General features: G+C 35.6%; 2 protein-coding genes across 9 annotated transcripts in view; one reads left to right on the top strand and one right to left on the bottom strand.

The window, feature by feature from the left end:
• actr3b (actin related protein 3B) overlaps positions 1 to 26728 on the top strand; it is a 30691-nt gene extending 3963 nt beyond the window's left edge. For 2 of the 8 annotated variants that reach the window (XM_067377777.1, XM_067377781.1), the window contains 9 exons: positions 2402 to 2512; positions 2878 to 2973; positions 6051 to 6158; positions 6323 to 6466; positions 6920 to 7093; positions 7184 to 7276; positions 19496 to 19621; positions 22810 to 22893; positions 22999 to 26728. In XM_067377777.1, coding sequence (XP_067233878.1) covers positions 2402 to 2512; positions 2878 to 2973; positions 6051 to 6158; positions 6323 to 6466; positions 6920 to 7093; positions 7184 to 7276; positions 19496 to 19621; positions 22810 to 22893; positions 22999 to 23094 — 1032 coding nt within the window. In that variant the 3' untranslated portion in view covers positions 23095 to 26728. Of the gene's footprint in view, positions 1 to 2401; positions 2513 to 2877; positions 2974 to 6050; positions 6159 to 6322; positions 6467 to 6919; positions 7094 to 7183; positions 7277 to 7792; positions 7827 to 19495; positions 19721 to 22809; positions 22894 to 22998 lie in introns of those variants that run through there. The other 6 variants (XR_010893767.1, XR_010893766.1, XR_010893768.1 and 3 more) reach the window with 6 other exon arrangements.
• The window catches only part of xrcc2 (X-ray repair complementing defective repair in Chinese hamster cells 2), a 43418-nt gene extending 15751 nt beyond the window's left edge, over positions 1 to 27667 (bottom strand). The window contains exons 1-2 of the mRNA XM_067377784.1: positions 27591 to 27667; positions 25226 to 25301 (exon numbers count right to left, since the gene is read on the bottom strand). The gene's annotated coding sequence lies outside the window, so the exon portion shown is untranslated. The remainder of the gene's footprint in view (positions 1 to 25225; positions 25302 to 27590) is intronic.
• Between the last annotated feature and the right edge of the window lie 271 nt (positions 27668 to 27938).

Raw genomic sequence — 27938 nt, 5'->3', positions numbered from 1 at the left:
TAAATACTAGTGTAATTTTCAAAACAGCCTTTAGATGTACAGTTTATGTACAGTTTTTGAGTATAAAATGAATAACTGCCTTGCAAGTAGCAAAACAGATAGGCACGATCACTTTATTATGTTATGCCAAACTTCCTGTTTAAACTGGAAATACATCAGTATAGAAAAAAAATGCTTGTCCACCAATTTCATTAAATGTACAAAAGTGTTTGAAAATGCCAGTGGCAGCAGTGATTATCAGGAAGTGTAAAGCTACATCCAACTACTGCTAGACCCTGCCTTGAAAAGGTGGCCTTTTAAAACCCAGCTTGAACAAGGAGACTTGAGAGGCGAATGATCACTTTGTAGGAGTTACAGGGTTCAATAACTGAGAACAGAGTGAAGGGGCACCGGTCAACCATATCAAGAGTTTGACATAATACTGAGCGATATAGAAGACAAGCACAAAGAAACCACTGCTCAGCTTGCAGTGTGAGAAGAGATTTTATGATAGAGCTTTTTAAAATCATGTTCGATGAGAATTTGACACTGTCAACCATAAGAACCCACCATACGAGCAGTAGAGTTTAATTGTCCCTGGTGAAAAAGAAGTACACTTCAGCATACTTTTTGATGATGACATTGAAATTTAGTACATTAAAAATAAATTAACGTCAAATTTAATATTTAACAGTAGAGTTAAAATTATAATAAAATACTTTACATGTGCTTTAGTAATGTATGTTATTCAACATGAGTGTAATTCTTTAAAGCACGGCAAAAGATTATTAATGATTTAAAATGTTCTTTAAAGTAAATCTTTTAACTTTAAAGGTGCCCTCGATTGAAAAATTGAATTTATCTTGGCATAGTTGAATAACAAGAGTTCAGTACATGGAAATGACATACAGTGAGTCTCAAACTCCATTGTTTCCTCCTTCTTATATAAATCTCATTTGTTTAAAAGACCTCAGAAGAACAGGCGAATCTCAACATAACACCGACTGTTACGTAACAGTTGGGGTGTATGCCCCAATATTTGCATATAGGGCAGAACGTCTGTATCTGTGCACAGCTGAATCATCAGACTAGGTAAGCAAGCAAGAGCAATAGCGAAAAATGGCAGATGGAGCGATAATAGCTGACATGATCCATGATATCATGATATTTTTAGTGATATTTGTAAATTGTCTTTCTAAATGTTTCGTTAGCATGTTGCTAATGTACTGTTAAATGTGTTTAAAGTTACCATCGTTTCTTACTGTATTCACGGAGACAAGAGCTGTCGCTATTTTCATTATTAAACACTTGCAGTTTGTATAATGCATAAACACAACTTCATTCTTTATAAATCTCTCCAACAGTGTAGCATTAGCCGTTAGCCACGGAGCACAGCCTCAAATTCATTCAGAATCAATGTAACAGTATACAATACTCACAAAATCCGACGCATGCTTGCAGAATGCATGACAAACACTTTGTAAAGATCCATTTGAGGGTTATATTAGCAGTGTAAACTTTGTTTAAGCACTGTTCAAGGCAAGCGCGAGCTCCGTGGGCGGAGAGCACGAGAATTAAAGGGCCAGTAGCCCTGAATCGGCTCATTTATAATGATGCCCCAAAATAGGCAGTTAAAAAAATGAAATCTATGGGGTATTTTGAGCTGAAACTTCACAGACACATTCAGGGGACACTTTAGACTTATATTGCATCTTTTTAAAAAAAGTTCTAGGGCACCTTTTAAAAGTGTATTTAAGTGTGTTAAGAAAAATAGTCAAGAAAGTTTACTCTCTTTAAGTGGTCTTTTATTCCATTATAATATTAAATTATCTGCATGAACCATTTTAACAATATGCTTGAAATTTGAAGCAAATGTACATAAAGTACAATTAAGCACACTTCTTTTTCACAACGGGGTTAGCATCATACATCAGGGACAGGGTATCTTTTTACAATAGAAGGAAGAATGGATGATGTAAACTACTAGAAGATCCTGCAAGAGAATATTAACAAAAAAAAAACACACACACACAAAATGAAATGTGAAATAAGTTGGAGAACACAGATCAAAAGCCAAAGAAAAATCCTACAATTAGAAACCTGCTACAGAAATATATATATATATATATATATATATATATATATATATATATATATATATATATATATATATAAACCTTATCTGGTAAAAAAAAGTACTCGCAAGCCACTGTGATTGAGCTATCTAAGGTGAGACTTAAAATGTATGAAAATGAAATGTATCTCTCACACTTGCCAAAAAATGCATTCATCACCTCATTCTACATTAATTGAGGTTTATTAGTCTACTAGTACGGCAACAACAAACAACATGATTTATCTAAGACTAGAGTGATGAAGAATTCATGTAATGTTTTTTTTATTTTTTCTCTGTATACATTAGTGGCCCATCAGACATGGTATTGTTGAGGATTGGGACCTCATGGAAAAGTTCATGGAGCAGATCATATTTAAATATCTCCGAGCTGAGCCAGAGGACCACAACTTCCTGATGGTATGTTGGCTGTACATTCATAGATCTTAAAGATGAGATTAAGTAGAGTTTGTCACAGTGATTTGAAGTGATTTGTGAAACAGATTCTTCCCACTGAGAAACAGAGGAAGCATATACATAATTAAAGCTACCAAATGAAATATTTATTGTTTGCATAATGAGAGATTATGCAGTTTTCATGTTACAAACCGGATGTTTCCAGTGTGCCTTTTGCATGTGTGCCTTTGTCTCACTGCTCCATTTGATGATGACAAAACACTTTTTATGCACTTTTATTTTGCATTACAAAAGATCACATTTAATGTATTCAACAGGCCTTTTGTGTCTGTTTATCCTGATGTTGCAGTGCTATATTTTCTCCTTAGACGGAACCTCCTCTAAATACTCCTGAGAACCGGGAATACTTAGCGGAGATCATGTTTGAAACGTTCAACGTCCCAGGGCTGTATATTGCTGTTCAGGTAAACATTTATGTTTAAATATTGTGCTTGAAAATTGTGTTTGAAATAGCAATAATATGTAATGTAAAAGCTTCTCAATTAAAGGTGCAATATGTAAAATTTTTGCAGTAAAATATCCAAAAACCACTAGGCCAGTGTTATATATTTTGTTCACTTGAGTACTTACAATATCCCAAATGTTTCCAACTATTTGTAAATCATGATTTTTACCAAGGCTCCGGGACGTGTGAGGAGTCGCCTGTCAATTGCGTCATACCCGTGTTACCCTCGGTTTCCAGTTTTATTTTGTAGAAACCATGGAGACACCAAAGACACTTTAATATGTACATGTTTTAATAGACAAGGGAACAACTGTTTGGTTACATTTATAGACAGAAATCTAATTATTGTTATATAGCTCAACACGTTTAGTCTTATTGTTTGTAAGACTAATGCGAGTACCATGCTTTACCATGCCTCAGAGAAAAAACACTATTTTGTCAAGTAGTTAACATAGCATAATCAGATGCAGCTTTATTTTTAGTTACAGTAATACAGCATTTTCTCCATCATACAATACGTTTTAAAATGAATTGCATGCCATTTATCAACACAAGCCATCCAGCATTTAATATATACTATAAGTGATTCACAGCAGCCAGCAAGGGAACGCACAGAGTAACGTTATAACATAATTTTCAACACACTCAAATGTATCTAATATGATAAACAGAGCTGTGTTACCTTATACTCATGACTGGAAAAGCGGAAGCGCGCTGGCGACTGTGTCATAATAAAAGTTCTGCTGCTCACGGTGTGTGTTGCTCAATCGCTCCAGCGGCCTTGTTCAGCTCCCACAACACTCGGTCCTGCTTTGCTTCATACTGCAGTAACATTAATAATCTCATCCATGAACATGGTTTCTTCCTTTGTCCTATCCCGATTGTTTCCACCGGCTGTGATGTGAAGACCACTGGTCCCAAGATTCCACACTCAAACTTGGCGTCATCAAGCTACACCTTTGTTTTGAATAGGCCTCTAGTGAGCTCTAGCGGACAGAAATCCTACATACTGCTCCTTTAATTAGTATTTAAATAAAATTTAACTGTCCTATGTTGTTGCGGGTCAATTTGACCCACACTCTTTTTTTAAACTGCTTTAAACAACTATTTATTTCTTAAATTTTGTGAATAATTATTTAGGGTTGTGTGAATGGCTGTATTGGCTGACTTAGAACAGGCAGAGTCATATTCCACCAGTATTCCCTTGATGAGAGATGATGTTGCTGGCTCACACACCTGGTCAGACGTGTTAGGCTCAGGTTTCGGGGTGATATATGGCTCTGGCTCTGTGTCTGCGGTGGGCTCTGGCTTTATGTCCATTGGGACAGTGATGGCAGGTGACACAAGGTGCGCAGAGTGGACTGTGGTTAGATGATCCTTCTCCATCTTGCCGATGGTAAAGAGGAATCCACAGTGAACCAGGACCCGGTCCCCAAACTCCTGAAAACATTGAGGCCTGCCCAGAAAAACACACAGAGTAGTGTTCCAGATGGAAAAATTTCCTCTGTGTGTCTCTCAAGGGAGCAGTCCCCCTGGGAGAGGAGGACGATATGAACTGCCACTAGATCCATTAGTAAGGTCTGTTTTTCTGTCAGTGGCAGTTGCAAAAATAAAGGAAAAGAGCTTGATCTATTCACAGCAGTAATGATTTATTAAACAGAAACTCAAAGAAACAAAATAAAACTAGATAAACTGAAACAGAAAAACCAGTAGCCTAAATCAGGGGCTTTTACACAACACCATTTTCATCTAAAAATGGAAAACATTTTATGCGTTTTGGCCATTACACGATAACAGTGTTTTGGCGGCCAGCTTTGGGTTTCATTTTTGAAAACAATACCATTATCATCTCCATGTAAACTACAAAAATGCAAATTTGTGGAAACGGTGACGTCATGCGTATATGTATTACATGTTCAGTTTATATGCGCATAATGTTTCTTTACAAAGTGACAGGCATGCATAATACAGCATTTTCTGTCGTTTACGTGGATCCTTGTGAACAGAGATCATTTTGACAACATTATCATCTGTGCATGAAAAGCAAAGGAAACACTTTTCCGTTTCATTGTTGTGTAAACATACCCTCAGACAAGAACAGACAAATGAACTGAACAAAACAAAACGCAGGGCTTAAATACAAAAGGCAAACTAATTGAAATGAACAACAGGTACAACTGGTAATCAAATCAACAAACTCAAACACAGAAAACAAAACCTGAATTGCTTTTAAATCAATGCACAACATGTCAAAAAAAATCAATGCTATCTTTGTGTCAAGTTTGATTGTGTGGATAAGACAGATGTTTGCCTATGCCTAGATCTGGCCCCGTTGTCAAGTCAAGTCAAGTCACCTTTATTTATATAGCGCTTTTAACAATGAAGATTGTGTCAAAGCAGCTTTACAGTGATAACTGGTATATAATTTTGGCTGCACAGCAGCTCAAAAAAAAAAAAAAATAGTGTCATTGTCCATCTTAAGTAAATTCAGTATTGATTCATTCCGATCATTAAGAATCAATAGTTATTAATTTAGTTAATTTATCTATATCAGCACTGGAGTAAACAGATGTCATCATCCAGCTCAGTTCAGTTCACATACAATGGTGTCAATGCAGGCAGATCAAAACACTGTTGAATATCAAATGTCAAGTGTCCCCAACTAAGCAAGCCAAATGCGACAGCGGCAAGGAACCCAAACTCCAACAGGTGACACAACTTTTCATCATTGTGTCTTGAGTAAATCCTGACAGTAATTTTTTAATGGCAAAAGAGGGTTTGGTAATCTGAAGTAACTGGTAACCTGAATATTGTGGGTCCAATTCTTAGTACTGGCAGAAAATGACTATGGTGCCCTTAAGCAAGGCACCTAACCCCAATCACTCCCTAGGCGTCACAGCAAAATGGCTGCCCACTGCTCTGTGTGTGTGTGTGTCCAAGGTAAACTTAGGGACCATTCATTCTGAACACAATCTTGTATTCTGCATGGAATATGTTTGAAACAACAATTTATTTATCTATGTGGCCATTTTTCAGGCTGTTTTGGCATTGGCAGCATCATGGACTTCAAGGCAGGTTGGAGAACGAACACTAACAGGAGTCGTGATTGATAGCGGTGATGGAGTTACTCATGCCATACCAGTGGTAATCAACACAGATATACATACAGTACAATGTCATCAAAAAGTAATATATAAGCCAAAAATGCATGAATTTCATTACGTTTGATCAAGTGGCATCTGCAAATAAATGCTGCTGGAACTTTCCTCAACAAGAATGGCTGATTTCTGTTTCCTTTTATCTTTTAGGCAGAAGGTTATGTGATTGGCAGCTGTATAAAGCACATCCCTATAGCAGGAAGAGACATCACCTACTTCATTCAGCAGCTGCTGAGAGACAGAGAGATCGGCATTCCTCCAGAGCAGTCACTGGAGACCGCAAAAGCTGTTAAAGTGGGTAACAGCAGGGATGAGATTCCTCTCTCTGCCATACAGTACTTCCATTCTGATTGGTCAGTTGTGGCATTGAGTGGTCAAATATTTTTGCATAATGACCAGTAAACTTATATTCTGAATTTGTCTGCTGTTTTCTAATCTATAAGTAAGATTTAAACGCAGATCAGTATTTAATGTCCAATATGACTGTCCAATGTACAGTTAGTGCAGAGGTTCTAATTACCAAACTGGTCATTAGCCTCCTCCTTTTCTTCACTTTTTTTTTTTTTTTTTTTTTTTTTAATCATCTGAATCAGAGTGGTAGGATGTTCTGAAAACCCTTAGATTAAAACAAAATAATAATAATAATAATCAGTAGTGTCACGCTAGCTCTATCATTTTAGATCTATCATCTAATACAACTTTAGTACTCCTTATCTGTATTTTGTTTTGTTTTTTTGTTTTTTATAGGAAAGGTATTGCTACATATGTCCAGACATAGTGAAGGAATTCACGAAATATGACATGGACCCTGGCAAATGGATAAAGAAATACAAGGGAATCAATGCTATCAACAAAAATGAATTTCTAATAGATGTCGGATATGAGCGTTTTCTGGGACCAGAGATATTTTTTCACCCTGAGGTAGAAAGACCACTCTTTCTGAATTATTCAACATGTGTACCCAGAATGACCTTTGAAAACTGTGTAGTAAAAGGTCTTTTCACTCTGCAGTTTGCCAACCCAGACTTCTTGCAGCCCATCTCAGATGTAGTGGATGAAGTCATTCAGAACTGCCCTATAGATGTCAGAAGACCACTTTACAAGGTACAATACCATCATTATCATGCAATTCCAGTGGTTCTCTTTAATATAATTTTATTCAATATTGTGGAAATGTTCACTATCAATTACTTGATAGTGAGGCTAGTTGAGGAACCAATATTCTCAATTAAGACCAGGAGACAAAGCTGACATTCAATCAGTTGACAGAGTTAACTCAAGACAAAGTTCTCCACACTTTCAAAGGTTGTAGAAATGAGTAAGAGGATCTAGCCTTGAACTAACTTAGGATACAGAAAATGTAGTACTTATAAGCATATGGGAAATCAGATGACATAATTTGTACAGGCTCTAAAAGGTTAACAGTACATATAATTCTAGCCATGTCCAAACATGGTATTCCGTTCTTCGCTCAAATGAGGTTATCTATGCATTTCTTATTTGTGGAACACAAAAGAAGATATTTTGAAGAATGTTGGTAACTAAACAGTTTTGGTGACTAATGATTTTCATTGAATGAAAAAATAATTCTCAAATATCTTCTTTTATGTTCCAAAGAAGAATGAAAGTCGTACAGTTTTGGAACAACATGAGGGTATGTAAATGAATTTTCGTTTTTGGGTGAACTAATGCCAGATTAGATTCACTGAATTTTGCCACAAGAGGAGGGTACATTTACTTGCAAACGTTTATATGATTATTCAAGATTTTTTGGCTAAAAACTCCACTGTGCACTTCCAAAAACTTGTTTCCTGGTAAATTTGCATTACATTAAAGGAAATGACAAGAGCATAATTGAGCGAGTGAAGTCGTTAGTGATTGAGTGAAAGAGTACATTTGCACAAGAAAACTGGAGATAACTTTTCTCACAATTCTATGAAAATAGTCAGAACTCGCAATTGCGAGCTATAAAGTCTGAATTGCGAGATATAATCTATAAATTGACTTTTTTCTCAGAATTGCGAGATATAAACTATTAACCGACTTTTTTCTCTGAATTGCGAGATATAAACTATTAACCAACTTTTTTCTCTGAATTGCGATATAAACTTGCAATTCTGAGGTGGAAAAAGTCAGAATTGTGAGATGCTTTTTCTATTCCATGGCGGAAACAATCATCCATAAGTACAGACTCCATATTTATGATATGATATCAAAATTTGATCTTTCAAAGTGTTTCCCTCTCTGTGGCTTCTTTGGCATAAATCACGCTAAAAAGTTTTCCAGTTCAGCGTTGTGTGCACATCCAAAAAACTTTAGAGCAGATACATGTCCAAAAAGAAAACAAAAAGAATGAAAGGATAGCGCACTTCAAAATAGAACAAAAGGACAGCACACTGCCACTACCTGACGAGAAAAGAAATAGTAGAAACTTTGTTTGTCTATGAGAAAATAAAGTTTGAGAGCATTGTGGCCATGTGTTGCCCTTTTGTTCTTTCCTACAGTCACGATACAATTTGTTCTGTTCATTTTTCACATTTTTTCTTCCCTTTTATGTTGTCTATATTGTTTAATTTATAAAACAGGTTAATCAGCACACACCCATATCTGTGAAAGAAAGTCACTTCATTCAAAGAAAGTTACAATCATTCTTGCATTTCATTAAAGTGCACTTTGCTCAGTCACCCCCCTGACTGTATATAGCAGTTTTTGTTACACGGTTTAGTTTTCAAAGTGGAATCAGTTATTTTATTTGTCCAACAGGGGTCAGTGTGTATCCACTGTGTTCACAATTACTCTGAATCATCTAGAATAAAGAGAGCTTTAACTGATCCCTGCAAATGGGACTGAACAGCTCTGAAATAACCTCCGTATCCATTTCTATATCTCACAACTCTGAGCCTGACTGAAAAAATAGTGTCTTGAAAAATTCAATTATGCACACTTATAATTAGTGCACATCTATATCACAGTGCACGGAAATTATTCTTATTCATTTGCCTATGAAAGAAGCTTCACTGTGGACTATATTGAAGGAATTGGACTTTGAATGGAAAGTGCTTTGATGCTCTTTTAGTTTTATTTTCTTTTTCTGCCACAATTTCTTGAGGTGTAAAAAATCTTCCCAGCAAAACCAAACTAATCAACAAAAGCCTTTGAGCAGCGATCGGTTCATCAATGGTTGTCTCTGGAAAAAACATCAGCCATCTGTGTTAGGAAATGTTACTTCTTAAAGTAATATATTTCAATATTGTTGTTAAAAGAAACTTTTTTACATTTTTTATTAAATTACTTTTGCCTTAGTGCCAGCTAACTGAGGCTGTCTCTCCTCCAAAATGAAAGCTCTGTTTTTGGGATGTATGCATATTTCATATTGGAAGTGCAATTAATTTGGCAGTGAACAAATGTTTATCTCCTGAACTTAGAATGCATGTAGTAACATTTAGGCTTTGCTACGAAATCTTGCCCATCGATTGTTCCGACAATTGCAAAATTTATGGCAACCCAACCTGCAAGTTGGATTTATTTTCATTTATCATCAGTATTTTGAAGTTTTTAGTGGGCTAAAGGATTACTTTTACAACAAATGAACTTCACTAGCCATAATGCTCACACGTACAGTAACAAATATGCTTTTCTAAACCATAAATATAACAATATTTCTCCCAGCATGCAAGCGAAAGGTTTTCAGTTGTTTTTATTGTTTAGGACAGCTATAGAACAAAGTCAATGTGAAACGTTTGCAACCAGTATTGATTGCAACAAATTTGACTTTTGTAGTCTGACATTCAGTGATAAATAATGTGATTTTATTTATCAAAAATTGATTGGATGGTGAAAATTGAAGAGGTGTTTGGAAGAGAATGATCTAGGCTGTGTCTGAAATTGCATATTGTCTGAGTTGGTACTTCTTTTGAAGTAATTACTTCACGACTGCTAAAAAAGTAGAATCAAATCTGAAGTAGTAGTCATTTGAGTACTTTCACCTACTGTTTTATGAATACTGTGAATTTGAATGTACTATTCTTTTCATTAACTGTTTCTTGCCTACTGTATATACAGTAGTAGCTGAGAAACAGTGAATGAAAAGAATAGGGAAGTAGTAGGGAAGTGTCCAATATCGGATGCAGCTTTAGGGGTTGCATGCAGAATGGCCTGGGGCCATGAATGGGGTGGGAATACAAGTGTTGCTCCGCCCCATAACTTCTATCATTGGCTGAGTCCTCTTTCCTAGGCATGACACATGTTCATACTTGATCAGGACTGAGTGGATTGATTTTGTGGATACTGTATCTGCCATTCATATATGTGAACATCTAAAAGCTGCACAATGTCACAAGGCTTTCATCAAATCAGAGGAAACATATTTACATACAGTGGCATGAAAAAGTATGTGAACCCCTTGCAGAATCTCTGAAAATGAGAATTATTTTAATAAAATAAGAGGGATAATAAAAAATTTTTTTTTTTGTTTAGTACTGTCCTGAGTAAGATATTTTACATAAAAGTTGTTTGCATTTAGTTCACAAGACAAAACAATAGCTGAATTTATTAAAATAACCCCATTCATAAGTATGTGAACCATTGATTCTCAATACTGTGTGTGGTTACCTGATGATCCATGACATGAGTCTCTTGTTCATGAGTGTCTTGTTTGTCCTGAGCAGTCAAACTGAGCTCTGTTCTTCAGAAAAATCCTCCAGCTCCTGCAGATTCATCAGTTTTCAAGCATTTTTGAATATTTGAACCCTTTCCAGCTGTGGCTGTATGATTTTGAGATTCATCTTTTCACACTGAGGACAATTGAGGGACTCGAACACAACTATTAAAAAAAGGTTCAAACATTCACTGATGATCCAGAAGGAAACACGATGCATTATTTTTTTTTTTTTTTTTTTTTTTTTTTTTTTTTTTTTTTTTATTATGCGTCAAACAATGATACAGATACACAGACAAAACAGACGAAACCTCTACAGGAATGACATTTCACACAATCTTAATGTAAAGTTCCACAAACAAATAAGAGAAAGGAAAGTAAATAAATAAACATAACATCTTAAAACACATACAGAAGAAGCATTATGCATCAGAGGTATTACCAAACAAATCATCATAAGATTTCAAAAATCTGTCGCTTTTCTTGTTTTTAATCAATTTAAGAGATTTGAGAAAAGCATCAATCTCAATTAAAAAGTGTGAAAAGGTAGGCTGCGAGTTAGAGAATTTTTGTTTATGAATAAAAAATTTCCCAAACAAAATAAAAAAATTAACAATATAATTTATTGGAGTATTAGTTGAACCTTTATAATAACAAATTATATCTTTTAATTGAAAGGATTTGGAAGAATCAAGGCCTATATGAAGATACAAGCTATTCCAAAATCTTTGAGTTTTTTCACATTGGAAAAATAAATGGATCAGCGTTTCCTCATTATTTCTACAAAAAGAGCAAGAATTGTTAATCTCCATATATTTTGCCACAGTTTCATTTACAGGATATATTTTATGTAGTATTTTAAAATGAACTTCTTTGGTTTTATTTGGGATGCAGTATTTATGAGGTAACAGCCAGGTTTCCTTCCAGTCTATAGAATCAATAAGAGAAGCCCAATAAAATTTGCCTTTAGGAGTGTTACATGTTTTATTTTGAAGGATTTGTCGAATATGCTTATTATTACATTTTTTGTTAAATATACTAATTCCATCTAAAATCAAATCTGGTTCTTTTGTGTCACTCTTACTAAAAGCTAGATGACATATAACAAGTTGAGTTAGACCGGAAGGAACCGCTTTAATCACTGCATTATATTCTTTAAACGGTAAGGGGAAATTATGAACAGACATAAATTTTTCATAAGACAAAAAATTACCTGATTTATCAAAAATGGAAAGAATACCAATTATATTTCTATTAAACCATGTAGAGAGAAAAATAGATTTATTTCTAATCATTATATCAGAGTTGTTCCATAGAAAGGTTTTATGTGGTGAAAAATTGTGGGTGTAGCATAACTTCCAAGCAAGAAGAGCCTGCTGATGAAATTTGGACAGTGCTACTGGCAATCTATTAGGTAAGTAGTTACATTTTAATAAAAAGGGAAGGCCACCAATTTTTGTAAAAATATAATTTGGAATAAAAAACCATAAAGAACTGGGATTAGTTAAACATCTTTTAATCCAATTTATCCTAAAGGTGTTCACTGTATCACCAAAGTCTAACACTTCAAGTCCACCTTTTTTCCGACTATTAGAAAGGACTGTTTTTTTAAGCTTATGAGGTTTGTTTTTCCATATGAAATCTAGAAAAATTCTATTAATTCCTTTAGCAGTAGAGTCATTAACAAAAAGAGAAAGGGAAGGATATACAAAACGAGATAATCCTTCTGCTTTGGACAAAAGAACCCTCCCATAAAGGGAAAGGTCTCTTTGGAGCCAAAGATTAAAGATGCTTTTAGTTTTTTTGACCCTACCAGAAAAATTAAGTTGTTGTCTAGAGACAACATTTTTTGTTAAATAAATACCCAGATACTTTACAGTCTCTTTTACTGAGATACCATCAATTAAAGAATCATCACTTTTGTATAGTGTCATTATTTCACACTTGGACATATTCAGTTTCAATCCAGAAGCACATGAAAACTGCTCAATTAGATTTATAGCCTTTTTTAATTGACTCTCATCTTTTAAAAAGAGAGTCGTGTCATCAGCCAACTGAGAGATTTTGATTTCTCTATCAAAAATGGATATACCTTCTAAGCTTTGTTCATGGATAATACTTAACGATAATAATTCAGTAACTAAAATAAATAAAAAGGGCGATATTGGACAGCCCTGTCTGACACCACGGGTGATAAAAAACCTTTTAGAAGTATTGAAACTAATCAGAACAGAGCTGCTAATATTTCTATAAAACATTTCAATAACATTGACAAAAAAGTCACCAAAACCAAATGATCTTAGAGTCTGCAAAAGAAATTCATGCTCAAGGGTGTCAAAAGCTTTATAAAAGTCCAGGAAAAGAATCATAGCTTTAGAATGTATGAAATCTGCATAGTCTAAAAGATCTAAAATAAGTCTTATATTATTACTGATGTGCCTATCTTTTATAAAACCTGATTGTGTCTCAGCAACCAACTGATTAAGTTTGACCTTTAATCTATTAGCAAATACCAAGGCTAAAATTTTATAATCAATTGTCAGGAGCGTAATTGGACGCCAATTATCTATTAGAAGTGTGTCCTTGTCCGGTTTGGGAACAAGGGAGATGACACCCTGTTTCATTGACTCCGTCATTTCCTTTGAATTGATACATTCTCTATACATACAAAGCAAAGGTTGCTTGATTAATTCCCAAAAATGAATATAAAACTCGACAGTTAGTCCATCGCTGCCTGGAGATTTTCCTTTCTTCATAGAGAAAAGCGCAATTCGAACTTCCTCAGTTGTCACATCAGAATCACAAAAGGCTTTAAAGTCAGTATCAATAATTGGAATATGATCTTGAACCTTTTTTATAAAATTGTCGCAATTACCTTTATCAAACACAGATGTGTAAATATTTTTATAGAAGTCCGTGACAAATTTAGATATCAAATTAGGATCTGTGCAATTGACACCATTAATATTAAGAGCAGTCAAGGAATTTCTTTTGCAGTTCCTTTTTTCTAATGCAAAAAAATAGCTAGAATTCACTTCTCCTTCTTCCAGCCATTTAGCCCTGGACCTGACAAAGGCACCTCTAGCAATATCTAGATATGTTTGATTAATTTGTAGATGTAGCTCCCTTAATTCTAGTTCCTCTTCCTGAGACAAATTACCTGTCAGTAAAGAATTTATTCTTTCCATTTGTTCAGTTATTTTTTTATTTTTTGATGCCTTTAAATCTTTGCTCCTTTTTATAGCTATTTGTCTAGCTCTGTATTTAAAAATTCCCATTTTGCTCTATATTCATTATGAATATTATCAGGAAACATACAATTAATTAATTTTTTAATACTGTCATTGAAAATATTATCATTTAAAAGACAACTATTAAATTTCCAGTAACCACGTAACTTCGGACTTTCATCATTACAGCCTAATTTTAACATTATTTGTTTGTGATCAGAAAGAGGAGCGAATGAGTGACATACACTTTTAACAAACTGCAGGGCTGATGAGGAAACTAAAAAGAAATCAATTCTAGATTTCAAAGACTTTTTACTATTTGACCAAGTGAAGTCCTGTGTGACAGGATTAAAAAAACGCCAAGGATCTGTGAGGGAGAGAGAAGAACATATTGATATAACATTATTAGAATTGAAAGTAATATTGAGACCTTCATTGCCTCTAGAAGGAAATCTGTCCAGTGTGTCATCTAAACATTCATTAAAATCACCGCCCAAAATTAGAAAGGAATCTGGGTATTTATTATGTATTTCTGTCAATTTGCAAGTAATTTCAGAGAATAATATTTTGTTAGCTGAAAGAGAATTACAGCCATATAAATTGCAAATAATGAAGGTTGAGTTATCTTGTTTTAGTGACATAATAATCCATCTGCCTTCATTTGAAAATAATACCTCCAGAATTTGCCCTTTAAATTTGTGCAAAAGAATTGAAACTCCAGCAGAGTGATTAGAACCATGGCTACAATAAATTAAATTACCCCATTGATTCTTCCAGAATTTAACATCTAACTCAGAGGAATGGGTTTCCTGAAGGAAAATTAAATCAGTTTCGCAGCTTTTACAAAATAAAAAAATAGCTTTCCTCTTTACCACATCGCGCATGCCTCTTACATTTAAAGACATAACAGACAATGAACTAAACTTGAAATCCATAACAAGTAGAAAAGACAAAACAAAATATAAAATATGTACCAACACCTGAAGAAACTGTACGGAAACTTTACTTTAAAGGAAGGAACGATATGCAACCAATTAAGGTCATAGAACAAATAAAGTGACCTACATAATAATATCGAGCCTGGATAATCACTTCTTTGATATGGCAAAAAAATAAATAAAAATAAAAATAATAATAATATGACTGGCAGAGTGTAAATAAATTAATCCGTGCTAACGAAAATCCAGCATACTATTTAACATAAGAGTCGAGTTTAGCAATAATCTCTAGATTGGATCATTGAAAAAAAAAAAAAAAAAAAAAAAAATCAGTCTCTGCTCAGATATAAGGCACTTATTAACCAGCAAATCAGCTAAAACAAAAAAGCTGGATACCGTCTAAACCCAGAAAGAACAGAAGAATGCATGGGCCTACTTCACACTGGCAAAGTCAAATCTCTTCCCATCAATTAGGGCAAACGATCCACGGAAAGAAGCCTTTTTCCCTTCGTCTCGGGCCTTCTTGACCAATGGCCAAAGCTTTTCTCTTGCCACCCTGTCCTCTGGGGATAAGGCCTCAGTAAGTCGTAGCTTATTGTCACGCAGGAACTTACAACCTCTGGCAGCTTGCCAAACAATATCTCGGTAACGACGAAGAGCAAATAGGATAATTATAGACCTGTGTGTACCATCATTTCTTCGCGGGCCGAGACGATGGGCGATATCCACCGCATCCTCCATCCTCTCACTGATGCCAGGAACCACGTTGCCAAGGATATTGATTGCAACACGACGGACATCTTCTCCATCCTTTTCTTGTACACCATGCAGCTTCAGCGTCCACCTCCAACTGTACCGCTTGCAGTCTCCGACCTCTTGTTTTAAAGTGTTGTTCATCTGTTTAAGATCCTGGATCTCAGCAGATACGACTCTCAAGGTCTCCTTGTGAGTAGTCACCTCGGTAACAAGCTGATGTACGGTAGAAGACAAGCTTTCAATTTGCTGTGCTGTAACGGCAGTTGTCTTGTCAATACTTGAAATTTTCTGAAACATCTCGTCTCGAAAATCGCGAATGGCCGCTAAAATTTCAGATGACGAGACATCTCGTTCACTGTACTCTCTCTTAGACTTTTTTTGACTCGGTTTTAAAGGGGTGTCGGGAAGAGGAGTAGCTAGAAGATCACAGATGTTGGGTTGAGAGTCAAACCACTTGCTCGTCGGCTCTTCGCTGTTCGATGCATTTTGGATCTCGGATGAAAATGTACATGCATTTTGAACAGGATCCATCTGTGACTCAGGTGCAGGTACTGACATAGCAACTGGAGCTTGTTTGTTTCTTTTTCTGCCCATAAATTTGGCTCAAAACGTGAGATTAATCAACAATCTCGTTTACTTGTTCATTCATACAAAATATACAAGCTATATTGGTTGTAATACCGTCCAACCTAAAACTTTCCCGACGACACTTCAGAAACACCACCTCCTATCTTGCCGCCATCTTGGCCTCCCTCAACACGATGCATTAAGAGTCGGGGTGTGAAAACGGGGTGCCGTCATCAAGCTACGTCTTTGTTTGGAATAGACCTCTAGCGACCTCTAGCAGACATAAATCTTACATATTGCACGAGACATACATATTCTTACTTATTTGACGAAATCTGAGGGTATCTGATCCACACATAGGCAGCAATGACATTTAGGGCTGTATACCTTGGAGAACCTGGCGATACGATACCTCGATACACAGGTCACGATTTGATACGTACCTCGATACAGAGCTGTCTCCATACGATTTGATACAATGTGACACGATTCGATACGATTCAATAAAAATACATGGGCCAGAGCCAATTAGTTTATTGCTGAACAAATTTACTCAACAAACAGAACTCTGCATTTTTCTTCAATTTATTGAAGACAAAAGTGCATTATAACAAAGTGCAGTTTGCTTAAATATTTGCAACTTTAAGTGCTCTGATTAATTGTACACAAATTGTATTAATCTGGAAATTACCACAAGTCAACATTTAACTTTCCAAGGGTACAGTCTGAGCTTACACAAGCACAAAATCTTATTATTATTATTCTTATTAAATCTTCTTATAATTCTTTTTTGTGACACCATGTACTGCCATAACATATTTCACTATGAAATCACTTAAATGCTACATCTTGCTTTAACATTTGGCACAACAACAAATCTACCTCATAACAGGATGGATTTTTAAAATCTTAAGGCTAAACCAGGTTTGTCCTCAAAAAGGCAGGTTGAACAAAAATCACTGCAGCAACTATGCAATGTTTGACCCCGTATGGCTCTCGCGACATCAGTTCCCACTCCTCGTTAACGTAATGGCAAGTGATTGTAACAAAAGCTTCCGTGGCTCGCGATGTCCACCCATCAAAAGTCAGTGCCACTCGTGGGGCAGAACTCAGGGCTGACTTAACATTGTCTTTGACTTTGTCATACATCCTCGGTACTGCTTTGTCGCTCATGTAGCTGCGGGTAGGGATCACATAATGGGGATCTAACGTGTTGATCATAAAGCGAAAGCCTGTGTTCTCGACAACACTGTAGGGACATAAACCTTTGCAAATATAATGCACCACAGACTCCGTAATCTTCTGTGCACGGACTGAGTTAGATGGAAGCTTGGATGTTGTGTTGTCCAAAGTAGTTTGCGTGGGGGCCCGTGTTTTTTTGAGCTGCGGCGAAGCTAGCTTGTCTGCATGGTGTCTTTGCAGGTGGGCGCGCAGGTTAGTTGTATTACCGGTGTAGTGTATAGAAACCTGGCAATGCTTGCAGATTGCATTTGTTTCCTTCCTTTGCTTTAAAACCAAAATGTGTCCAAACATCTGCCTTCAGGGACAACGGCGCTTCTAAAATCTTCAACATTTTCCATGAGTTTTTTTAAACTCGCGGGCGCCACTGCGCCCCCTAATGGCTGGGCGGAGTATCGATACTAAGGGCTGGAATGTCGATACTGTATCTTTTTTTATTATATCGGTATGTATTTAAGAATCGATATTTTGAGCACACCCCTAATGACATTGCACCTTTTGAGGTCCAGAAAGGTACTAAAGACATTGTTAAAACCATCGACTTGACCTAATATCATGAAGCGACGAGAATACTTTTGTGAAAAAAAATAAATAAATAAATAACGACTTTATTCAACAAATTTGACTGTCCCCTGTCATACTGATACACTATTTTCATTGCAAAGCTTCAGTGTTTATGTCTGAACGCGGGCTCACGCATGCATTGGGCTGCTCACGAGCCGTCCAACACTGAGCCGCCGTTCCGACGTAAACACTGAAGCTCTGCAACAAAAATAGCATACCAGTATGACAGGGGACAGCTGAATTTGTTGAATAAAGTCATTATTTATTTTATTTATTTATTTATTTATTTATTTATTTATTTATTTATTTATTTATTTATTTATTTATTGTGTAGACATGAGCTGGTAATGCAAAGGACCTTGCAAAATTGTAAAGTCTGTTATGTGACTGCTCAAAATTCAGTGAAAGAATTATGCCTTCTCTGACCAAAACTAGTATAAAAGTATGCGGTGTTCCACCTCTGAGCAGTATTAAATTGTAAAGACACCTAAATGCCACTTCATAAGCACTTCTGTACATTTTTGCAGTGTAAATGTGACATTATTTGATTATACACCACAGGGGGGTTAAGTCTTCAGTTAGAGAAATTAATTATGAATTAAATGAAACATTTGTGTTTTAATATCACCAAAGAATAGAGGGGAAATGAAGGTGCATGTCTCTTACCAGCTTTTGGTCTGCATTGTACTATAGTTTAAAAGCTGTTTACCCCAGTGAAAGGGGGCACTTTCACAGTCTATCAACTTTAAACTCATCAGTAAAGTTGGAAGAAGCCAGTCCTTTATTCCCTAAATGCGAAACCAGCATGTCCTAATCCAAATAGCAGGATAACTCTCCTCAAGTTTTTTAAGTAAAGATTGAACCCTGTAATGAAACACACATCTCCTGCAGATACCCTGTTATAAGCTGCCCTCAGTCAGCCCATGGTCATTTATTCCCAGCATGCAACTCTGCTGGCCTTTGCTGAAATTGTATATTATTAAAACCCATTCTGTGGACTGGAAGATTTATAAGTGGATAATATCTGAATTATTACTTGTTTCCACAGTATAGCATTTCTTGGAATAATTTACTATTACCAAGAATGTTATTTTCATTTCAGTGATTTAATTTCTGTACTGTTGTGGATTTTATTTTGATTTAATTTTTATTTAAATTGTTTTGCTCAGCACAGGGATAGTAGAGCGGTAATGCTTTGTCTTTGTCATAATGAGTCCATTCAAACAGAAGCAATTTTGTGCATGTTTATAGATGCTTTTGCATTAGTTCTTCCATGATTTGTATATACTTGAGTACTATGTTTTTTTTGGGTGGGGGATGAACATAATGAAAACAGATATTTCTGAAGTGTGTATGTGTTTGTGTGCATTAGAACATAGTCCTGTCGGGTGGCTCCACCATGTTTCGGGACTTTGGCCGCAGGCTGCAGCGGGACCTGAAGCGCGTGGTAGATGCCAGACTCAGAATGAGTGAGGAGCTCAGTGGCGGCAGAATAAAGGTAAATAAACATTATTGTATCAGAATTTCGCACCCCAATCTCACATTCATCATGTGTTGTAGTGTGTTTTGGATACTTGTTTATGTTTTAAAATGTAGTGCGCTGCCTACAGAGGTAGCATTTTAAGGCATCATGGGTTCTGCCAATGCAAAGGCTGTTCCAAGAGGTGCTTAGGGTACGTTTACACAACAGTGATGTAGTAAAAACGAAAAGTTTTTCCTTGTTGTTTTTGGACAACAACGTCATCAAAACAATCCCCATTCACATGGATCCACAAAAACAACTAAAAGCACTGTATTATGCTGCCAGGCCAGTAGGTGGCGATGTCACTTTGTAAAGCACGTGTGTCAAACTCTGCTCCTGAAGAGTGTAGCTCCAACCAGCTCCAAAACACCTGCCTGGAAATTTTTAAGGCTGCGTTCCACTCCAAATTTTAATGCCCTTCATTCGCTAACTTCCCTCGTTCTCGTGGACTTGGATGTGCATCATTGCTTACGTTGCACGAGTGCCCACTACTGGTGGAACTCGTGCGTAAGGTTTAAATGAAACACACTAAGCTCTTGATCACTTGGAATTCATTATGGAGCTGATTTATTATTTAAACCCCTTTATTTATTATTTTGTACTTATGGTGTTTCATGAACCATATGCTTATAATTGTTGGAGAAAATTTATAAAATCCCATTGGTTTAGGAGCTGTAAATAAAATTACACAAGTGAAACAAAATATCAGTAGTATAAACTTTGACTGTGAACATAAGGTAGCAACAAGTATTATGCAATAGAATCTCAACATAATATATTATAGACTATTATGCAATTAATTCTTAAAATTTTTAATTTATCATACCCTTTAGATAAGTGCGATATGCTGTGACGTCACAATCAAGTTGAATTGTGGGATATAGAGCTGCTTGAAGTGTACATCAGAGTAGACTCACTCCCTCTGACAAAATTAGACAGAGGGAGCGAGGGTCTGTCCATATAAATATTCACGAAGTGGAATTGACTTCAAAATGGTGGCAGGGACTCCCCCGAGGGGAAGTGCTTAGGGAAGTTTGCGAGTGCATGTCTAAATCTGGAGTGGAACACAGTCTAGTAATCCTAAAGACCTTAATTAGCTGGTTCATGTGTGTTTAATTAGGGTTGGATATAAACTCTGCTGGACAGTGGCCCTCCAGGACTTGAGTTTGACACCCCTGTTGTAAAGGAACACTACGCACCTATAGACTGAATATGTAATATGCATGCGCATGACGTCACCGTTTTCACAAATTCATGTTTTTGTATTTTACACAATAAGGGCATTATTTCCAAAAACGTGCACTTTGAAACCCATTTTCAAAAGTTTGCATTTTCAGGCACCCAAAATTCTTTTGTTGTGTAAATGAACGGCCACAGCGCATAAAAAGTTTTCCATTTTGAGTTTAAAATGGTGTTGTGTGAATGCACACTAAGAGTACGTATAAACGACAAAGATGCATTAAAAATGGAAATGTTTTTCCTTTGGGTTTTCATGTACAGACGACAACATTATCGAAAAGATTCCTGTTCACACGGATCTGTAAAATGACTAGAAATGCTGTATTATGCATGCCAGACCAGTAGTTGGCAATATCACTTTGTAAAAACACTACGCACCTAGAGACTGAACATATAATATATGTGCATGAATGATGTCACTTTTTTCACTAATTCACATTTTTGTAGTTTACAAGGAGATCATAATGGTTTTGTTTTCAAAAACATGCACTTTGAAACACATTTTCAAAAGTTTGCGTTTTCAGGCCCCCAAAAACGCTTTTGTCATGTAAATGAACGACCAAAACACGTTTCAACTTTTTTTAGTTGAAATTAGTACATGTACATGGCCCCTTTAAATATTCTGCATCTTATAATGTCTCATTTTGCACAAAATTTAAAGCCTGGTTTGTATTCAAGTTTGCTTGGTTGTGCAGTGTACATTCCATTTTTTTGAGTGGCACAAGGCAACATTGCCTGGAAAAAAGTGGTAAAAATATCATAAAGTATATCTTTACATTCATAAAAGAGTATGTACGCATTTACTTGGATTCCCTTCACTACCTCAAATGTAGCTTTGCTTTTCATTTTAAGTGTTTGTAAATTTTGAGTGGAAATATGTTTAATACGTATTATACGAGTACATATGCAGATACATATAAATAAGCTTGTAAAACAAAAGAAGAAAAGTTTTAATGCTTAAATTAAAGTATTTGTCTGGTACCTTTTATTGGATGCTATGAAAGAGGATTAGGGCCAAGCAATAATAAAAAAATAAAACCATCTCAAGATTAAAGTTGTTAAATTTCGAGAAAAAACGTGTTAAATTTCGAGAAAAAAGTCGAAATAAAATGTCGAGAATTATCTCATTAAATTATGAGAAAAAAGTCGTTAAATTACGAGAATGTGTTCTCATAATATAACGACTTTTTTCTTGTATTTTAACAACTTTTTTCTCGTAATTTAATGACTTTATTCTCAACATTTTATCTTGACTTTTTTCTTGAAATTTAACGACATTTTTCTCATAATTTAACAAATTTGTTCTCGTAATTTAACAACTTTTTTCTCGTAATTTAATGACTTTATTCGCAACATTTTATCTCGAATTTCTTCTCGAAATTTAACAACATTTTTCTCATAATTTAACGAATTTGTTCTCATAATTTAACGACTTTTTTCTTGTAATTTAATGACTTTATTCTCAACTTTTTATCTCGACTTTTTTCTCGAAATTTAACTACTTTTTTTCTCATTATTTAAGGAGTTTATTCTCAACATTTTATCTCAACTTTTTTCTTGAAATTTAATGAGTTTTTTCTCGAAATTTAACAACTTTAATCTCGAGACGGTTTTATTTTTTATTAGTGCTTGGCCCTAATCCTCTTCTTTAGGATGCTGAATACAGAACCTTTTTAAATGTTTTTATTACTCAGTCCCATAAGAACATAAAAACAGGTATCTATACATATAGTCAAATTAATAACCTTATTAACATTGTAAGATGTAATAAACTTCCATAAAAAAAGCTAAGCTAAGACAGCACTGCATGTATCTTAACAGCCTATTCCTGTACAAACTCATTGGAAAAATAAGATGGCAGATAAGGTGAGAGAAATTCTTGAATACATTCTCAAATCTTTGAATACATTTGATTCTCCATCCAGCCCAAGCCCATGGAGGTGCAGGTAATAACTCATCACATGCAGCGATATGCCGTGTGGTTTGGGGGATCCATGTTGGCTTCTACGGTAATGCTCATTCAGTATATTTCATCATATGTCACCATCTCTTTACTGTATGTTTTGAATATATTTATCATTACTGATTAATGTTCCTTTCTTATCATTTTATAGCCCGAGTTCTTCCAGGTCTGCCACTCTAAGAAGGACTACGAGGAATATGGACCCAGAATCTGTCGCCACAACCCAGTCTTTGGCATCATGTCCTAGTGCAGGTTATGAAACCCGCTGTAAGCCTAGATATCAATTCAATCGATTTATCACCTCCTCGTACTACACTTTGATTGCCACTCCTCTTTGAAAAGGAATAATTCAGGCTTTGACAAGCTTAGAATAGAAAGAACAAAGCTTTTTGTTTATCAGTGAAAATGTCAAAGCCAGGCACAAGGGTATTATGTGGATTGGATCTGGAGACTCGTGCTTTGATAGCAAGCGCTGAATGTTCAATATTCTAAATGCAGCATAAAAGAGGAATTCAAGAATTGCACATTGACTGCAGGCTACGCAGGTGAAGCCATACAGTGGGGTCTGTTTACTTTGCAACTCATTTCAGTTTCTGTGTTTTGTTTGTGTTTTAAAGGATAGGTTAGAACAAAAATTGGTGTGTTGTTTGACACATATGACTTAGTTTCTTCTATGAAACACAAAAGGAGATGTTTAGGAGAATGTCCAAGATGCTATTTTTCATACAATGAAAGCATACAGTGACGAGCGGCTATTAAGCTCCAATAATAATAATAATAATAATATTAAATTGAATTTCTGAATAAGGACTTAAATTTTGCTCTGTTCTTCTCTCAATGCTATCATATGACATCAGGGCCCAGTTGTTAGAAAGAAATTTGGTCAGATTTCAGTTAATGGATTGGATCAAATCTTGAAAAAGGATTCTGAATTCAGATTAGATCACGTAATCCAATATTGGTTTTGATTTGCATCAAACCTTCAGTATGTGTTGTTCAAAACTTTTTAGTAAGATACTTTTGATCCCAAAAAATCTGGATTATCCAGATCCCCCATGTTTGTATGACTGTGTTTACATGTGCACCAATAATGCGATTATTTCTCATAATCAGAGTAAGGTCTTAATCGCAGTAAGATGTTTACATGACACGAGCAGAACTATCACTCCAGTTTACATGCAATTTTCATTACTCTGATTATTCGCTAATAAGTATGGTTATACCACACTCAGTTAGGCATACAGTATGCAAGTTATCGGCCATTGTTTTAATCTACTCACATCAAATTCAAAGTATATTTTTATGGACAAACTGGATATTATTTGGCGCTGTGATGATTAGACATTTTGTTGTTGCGATTAGACATGTTGCATGACGAACACTTTGTAAAGATCCTTTTTGAGGGTTATATTAGCTGTGTGAACTTTGTTTATGCTGGTTAAGGCAAGCGCGAGCTCCGTGGGTGGGGAGTTTAAGCATTTAAAGGGGCCGCAGCCTAAATCGGCTCATATTTAATGATGCCCCAAAATAGGCAGTTAAAAAAATTAATAAAAAAAAAATCTATGGGGTATTTTGAGCTGAAACTTCACAGACACATTCAGGGGACACCTTAGACTTATATTACATCTTTTAAAAAGACGTTCTACAGCACCTTTAAATTATTATTAAATTATTAGTATTGGTAGGTTTTGGATTAGGTGTGGGGGAGGGGTTAGGATTAGGCAATCAGGTAGAGACTTCAACGAGGGGGGTAATAATTTGTCAGGGAGTCGAAATTCGGCACAACACCAGGTTTGCCTACACTGCCGTCACGTTAATCGCAATATTGCCAAAAACTCATTATAATCGCATTATGAGGATGCATGTAAACGCACTTGACACATTTATAGCTGTCAAATTTATAGCATATTCATTGCTGTCAAAACATTTAATTTTGACTGTCATTTAGGCCTACCGCTGTATATTAATTATGATGATCATTAGAAATGAACCAGTCAAAAGTAGTTTCTAACTCATTGCTTGTATATTTGTTTGTTGTGGATCAGATGAGGGGTCTAATGGCCTGTTCCATTTGTCCTCAGACATGGGAAAATCACCGGCCCCAGTAGGAACTTTTAACTAGATCCTACTCAAGTTTAAATCCTCTCAAGTAGGATTTGCGACTGGGTAACACGGGGGAAGTGCAATAATCCCGACATGGCTGCTCAGCCTATCAATCGTGAACCAGTACTAAAATATTGTTTATTAGCACTTCTATTTGTCTGTGTCTCAATAAACTCAGTGGTCCACACAGTACTATCCAACCTCTGTGGACGTGATACTTCCACATTATCTTTGCAAAATAAAGCTTTTTATGTATTTCATCTTAGTTTTCTGACCTGCGGTCAGCTCGGGTGTGACATCATTCCCAGCTCCAGCATCCCTCATGGTCCAGGTAAATGGAATGCAGCATAACTGTTTAAAAGAAAGTGCAACGTTTATTGTGCTGTTTTTTTATGTCTTCAAATCAAAAAAGTGACCTGTGTTCCTCCTGTTGTTCTTTACATAGCTAGTAGTCTACATTGTGATATGTTGTCCCATTAGAATGCTAGAAATCCAGATTTGATAATCAAGTTTGTATCAGGCTGATCCAGTCCGATGTTGCTTTGAAAAACCAGCACAAAAGTAAGATGGATTACCTGATCCTGGATAGCAAAACAGGGGATTTCTAAATCCAGATCATTCTGATCCAGATTAAACTTTTTGAACAACTGGGCACAAATGTACATGTATGGTCATACAGATAATCTTACTCGTTTGCCTTTTTTTCCCCCTTTTTGGAGCTTGATGCTCATTAGCTATATCTCAAAACTTTTGCTTTTGTGTTGCATGGAAGAATGTTCATAGTTTGAACAACAAGGAGTGAGTAAATGACAGAATGTTAATTCTTTGTCTGTTTCTTTAAGCAGTGGTGTCCATTCCTGCTTCTGGAGGGATACTATGCTGAGTTTAGCTCCAATCCTAATTAAACACACCTGAACAAGCTAATCAAAGTCTTCAGGATTACTAGAGCTTTATCTGAAATACCACATACATTCATTCACTATTTTCTACATATAGTCTACTTGAAGGAGTGAAAACAAGTGAGCGAATTTGGACATCGAGTGTGCCAGAAGGGCTGTGGACAGCATCTGGCAAGACGTGGGAAATCATTTGGTGCGACCCTTACTGTGCATGGCTATTTTCCGTTGAGTGTGCATATACTTTGTACACTCGTTATTGCGGTACATTATGATTGAATAAGTGCACTCGATAATGGTTTTGGATGCCACTACAAGTGGCTGTCCCTTCAAATTACGCACTATTTAAATGTACAGGGGACAATTCCGAACAAAGCTTAGTACCTCCCAGGCAGGTGTGTTTGGACTCCCTTAAGGTTTTTGCTGTGATCTGTATGCATGCAGGTGCATGAGATTGTTTCGTAATTGAATGAAAAGTGCAATGTCATTGAATTGTATATACGTAGAGTTTTCTATATTATATGATGGATACTTCAGAATTAGTTTATATTTTTATTAAAGTGAAAATGGATTTGTGGGCAGTCAGTTAACATAACTATGAATTTAAAGCAGTACAGTATATTCTTACTGGATATAGTATATATAGCTGATATAAGTGAAAATATATATTAAATTATTTTTGTCCAAAAGAATATGTACTTTATTTTATCCCTCAATTGCACAGTGCACTATTTATGTATGTTAGTTTAACACATTGCAGTGAAAAGCACTGAGCGTGATACCTTGGCAACTGAGAAGAAATCTGCTGTTTAAGGCTAATGTGAATTAAAACTCCTCTCTCTCTGACAGTTCCTAAGCTTTTTTTTTTTTACACATCTCTCTCCATCGATCTGTCTTTTCTCCCCTTTGCATCTCATTTGGTTGCTCTGCTTAACCTATAGTTTGAATAGGTGCTCTATTAAAGGAATGGTTCACCCAAAATTTTAAATTCTGTTAACTTTTTTTTTGTTGTTGTTGTTTATAATTCACAGATTATTAAAGCTATACTCTTCATCTTTTATTACAAGAAACATTTGTTTGTACCAAAAGCAATTATAACATAAAAATAAATGTTATTAACCCATATCTCAGATAGGAGCACACAAAGTACAGTAATTTCATTCACTCATAAAAAAAATGGTACTAAACAGTACCAGATTATATTGTTCTTTGGTTAGTTACCCCTCTATCTTCCTGGTCTTATAATACATTCTATAATAATAATAAAAAACAGCAAGTGGTTTCAATTAGGTACTTTTTTTTTTATTGACAGAGTGAAAAAAGACAATTGACAAAATAGAAACACACAGACACACACACAAAATAATAATGAAGGCCAATTTTCAGTAGTCGGATAGTTGAGCTCCAGAAAATCAATAAAGATGTGGTTTTGAAAGGATTTAAACCCTCAACTCTAACACAAAGAACCATATTGCTTTAATAATTATTAATATTTTTTTTAAATTGTGTTCTTTTTATGCTACTCATTTTCACAAGTAAATATGCATTTAAAGCAAAAGTGGTTTAAACCTTTATGATTTCCCATAGTATTTCAGTAATTCCATGATTTCCTGTAGTTCAGTAGTTGTCTGTCCGTGCATCATTTCACCTCTTTCAGAAGGTTTTCTAAAAGCCAACCCATCCTATGAACTTCCATTAACACCTTAAGTCATTTGCTTCTCCCAGCTTCATATACCCTACTCACCCGATTCACCTGCCTTTGATCAGACATGAGGCTCCAGATGACAGCTTGTCTACAGCTGCATAACCATAGGCTGATCTCTGTACTAAGAGCTGGTGAACTAACCTAACCGCGTTTGTTTATTGATAACATGGTATCACTGGCCACAGCCAGAAAGAACAGTGAACTTTGTAACGTCAATAGAAAACTATTGATTGTGATCTTTATTCTGAGTGCACCCTCAGAAAGAAGTCTTCAAGGTGCACAAGACCTTCAAATGTTTATCTTTCATGTTTATTTCTAGAATGTTTTTCGTCCTCTTTAGAGCACACACCAGTTTCCCATAAGATAGAGTGTATCCTGGCCTGCCCT

The sequence above is a fragment of the Chanodichthys erythropterus genome, chromosome 23, assembly GCF_024489055.1.
Source record: "Chanodichthys erythropterus isolate Z2021 chromosome 23, ASM2448905v1, whole genome shotgun sequence".
Classification (NCBI taxonomy): domain Eukaryota; kingdom Metazoa; phylum Chordata; class Actinopteri; order Cypriniformes; family Xenocyprididae; genus Chanodichthys; species Chanodichthys erythropterus.
Note: the sequence above shows the minus strand (reverse complement) of the source record. Positions and strands in the feature narration are given on the sequence as shown.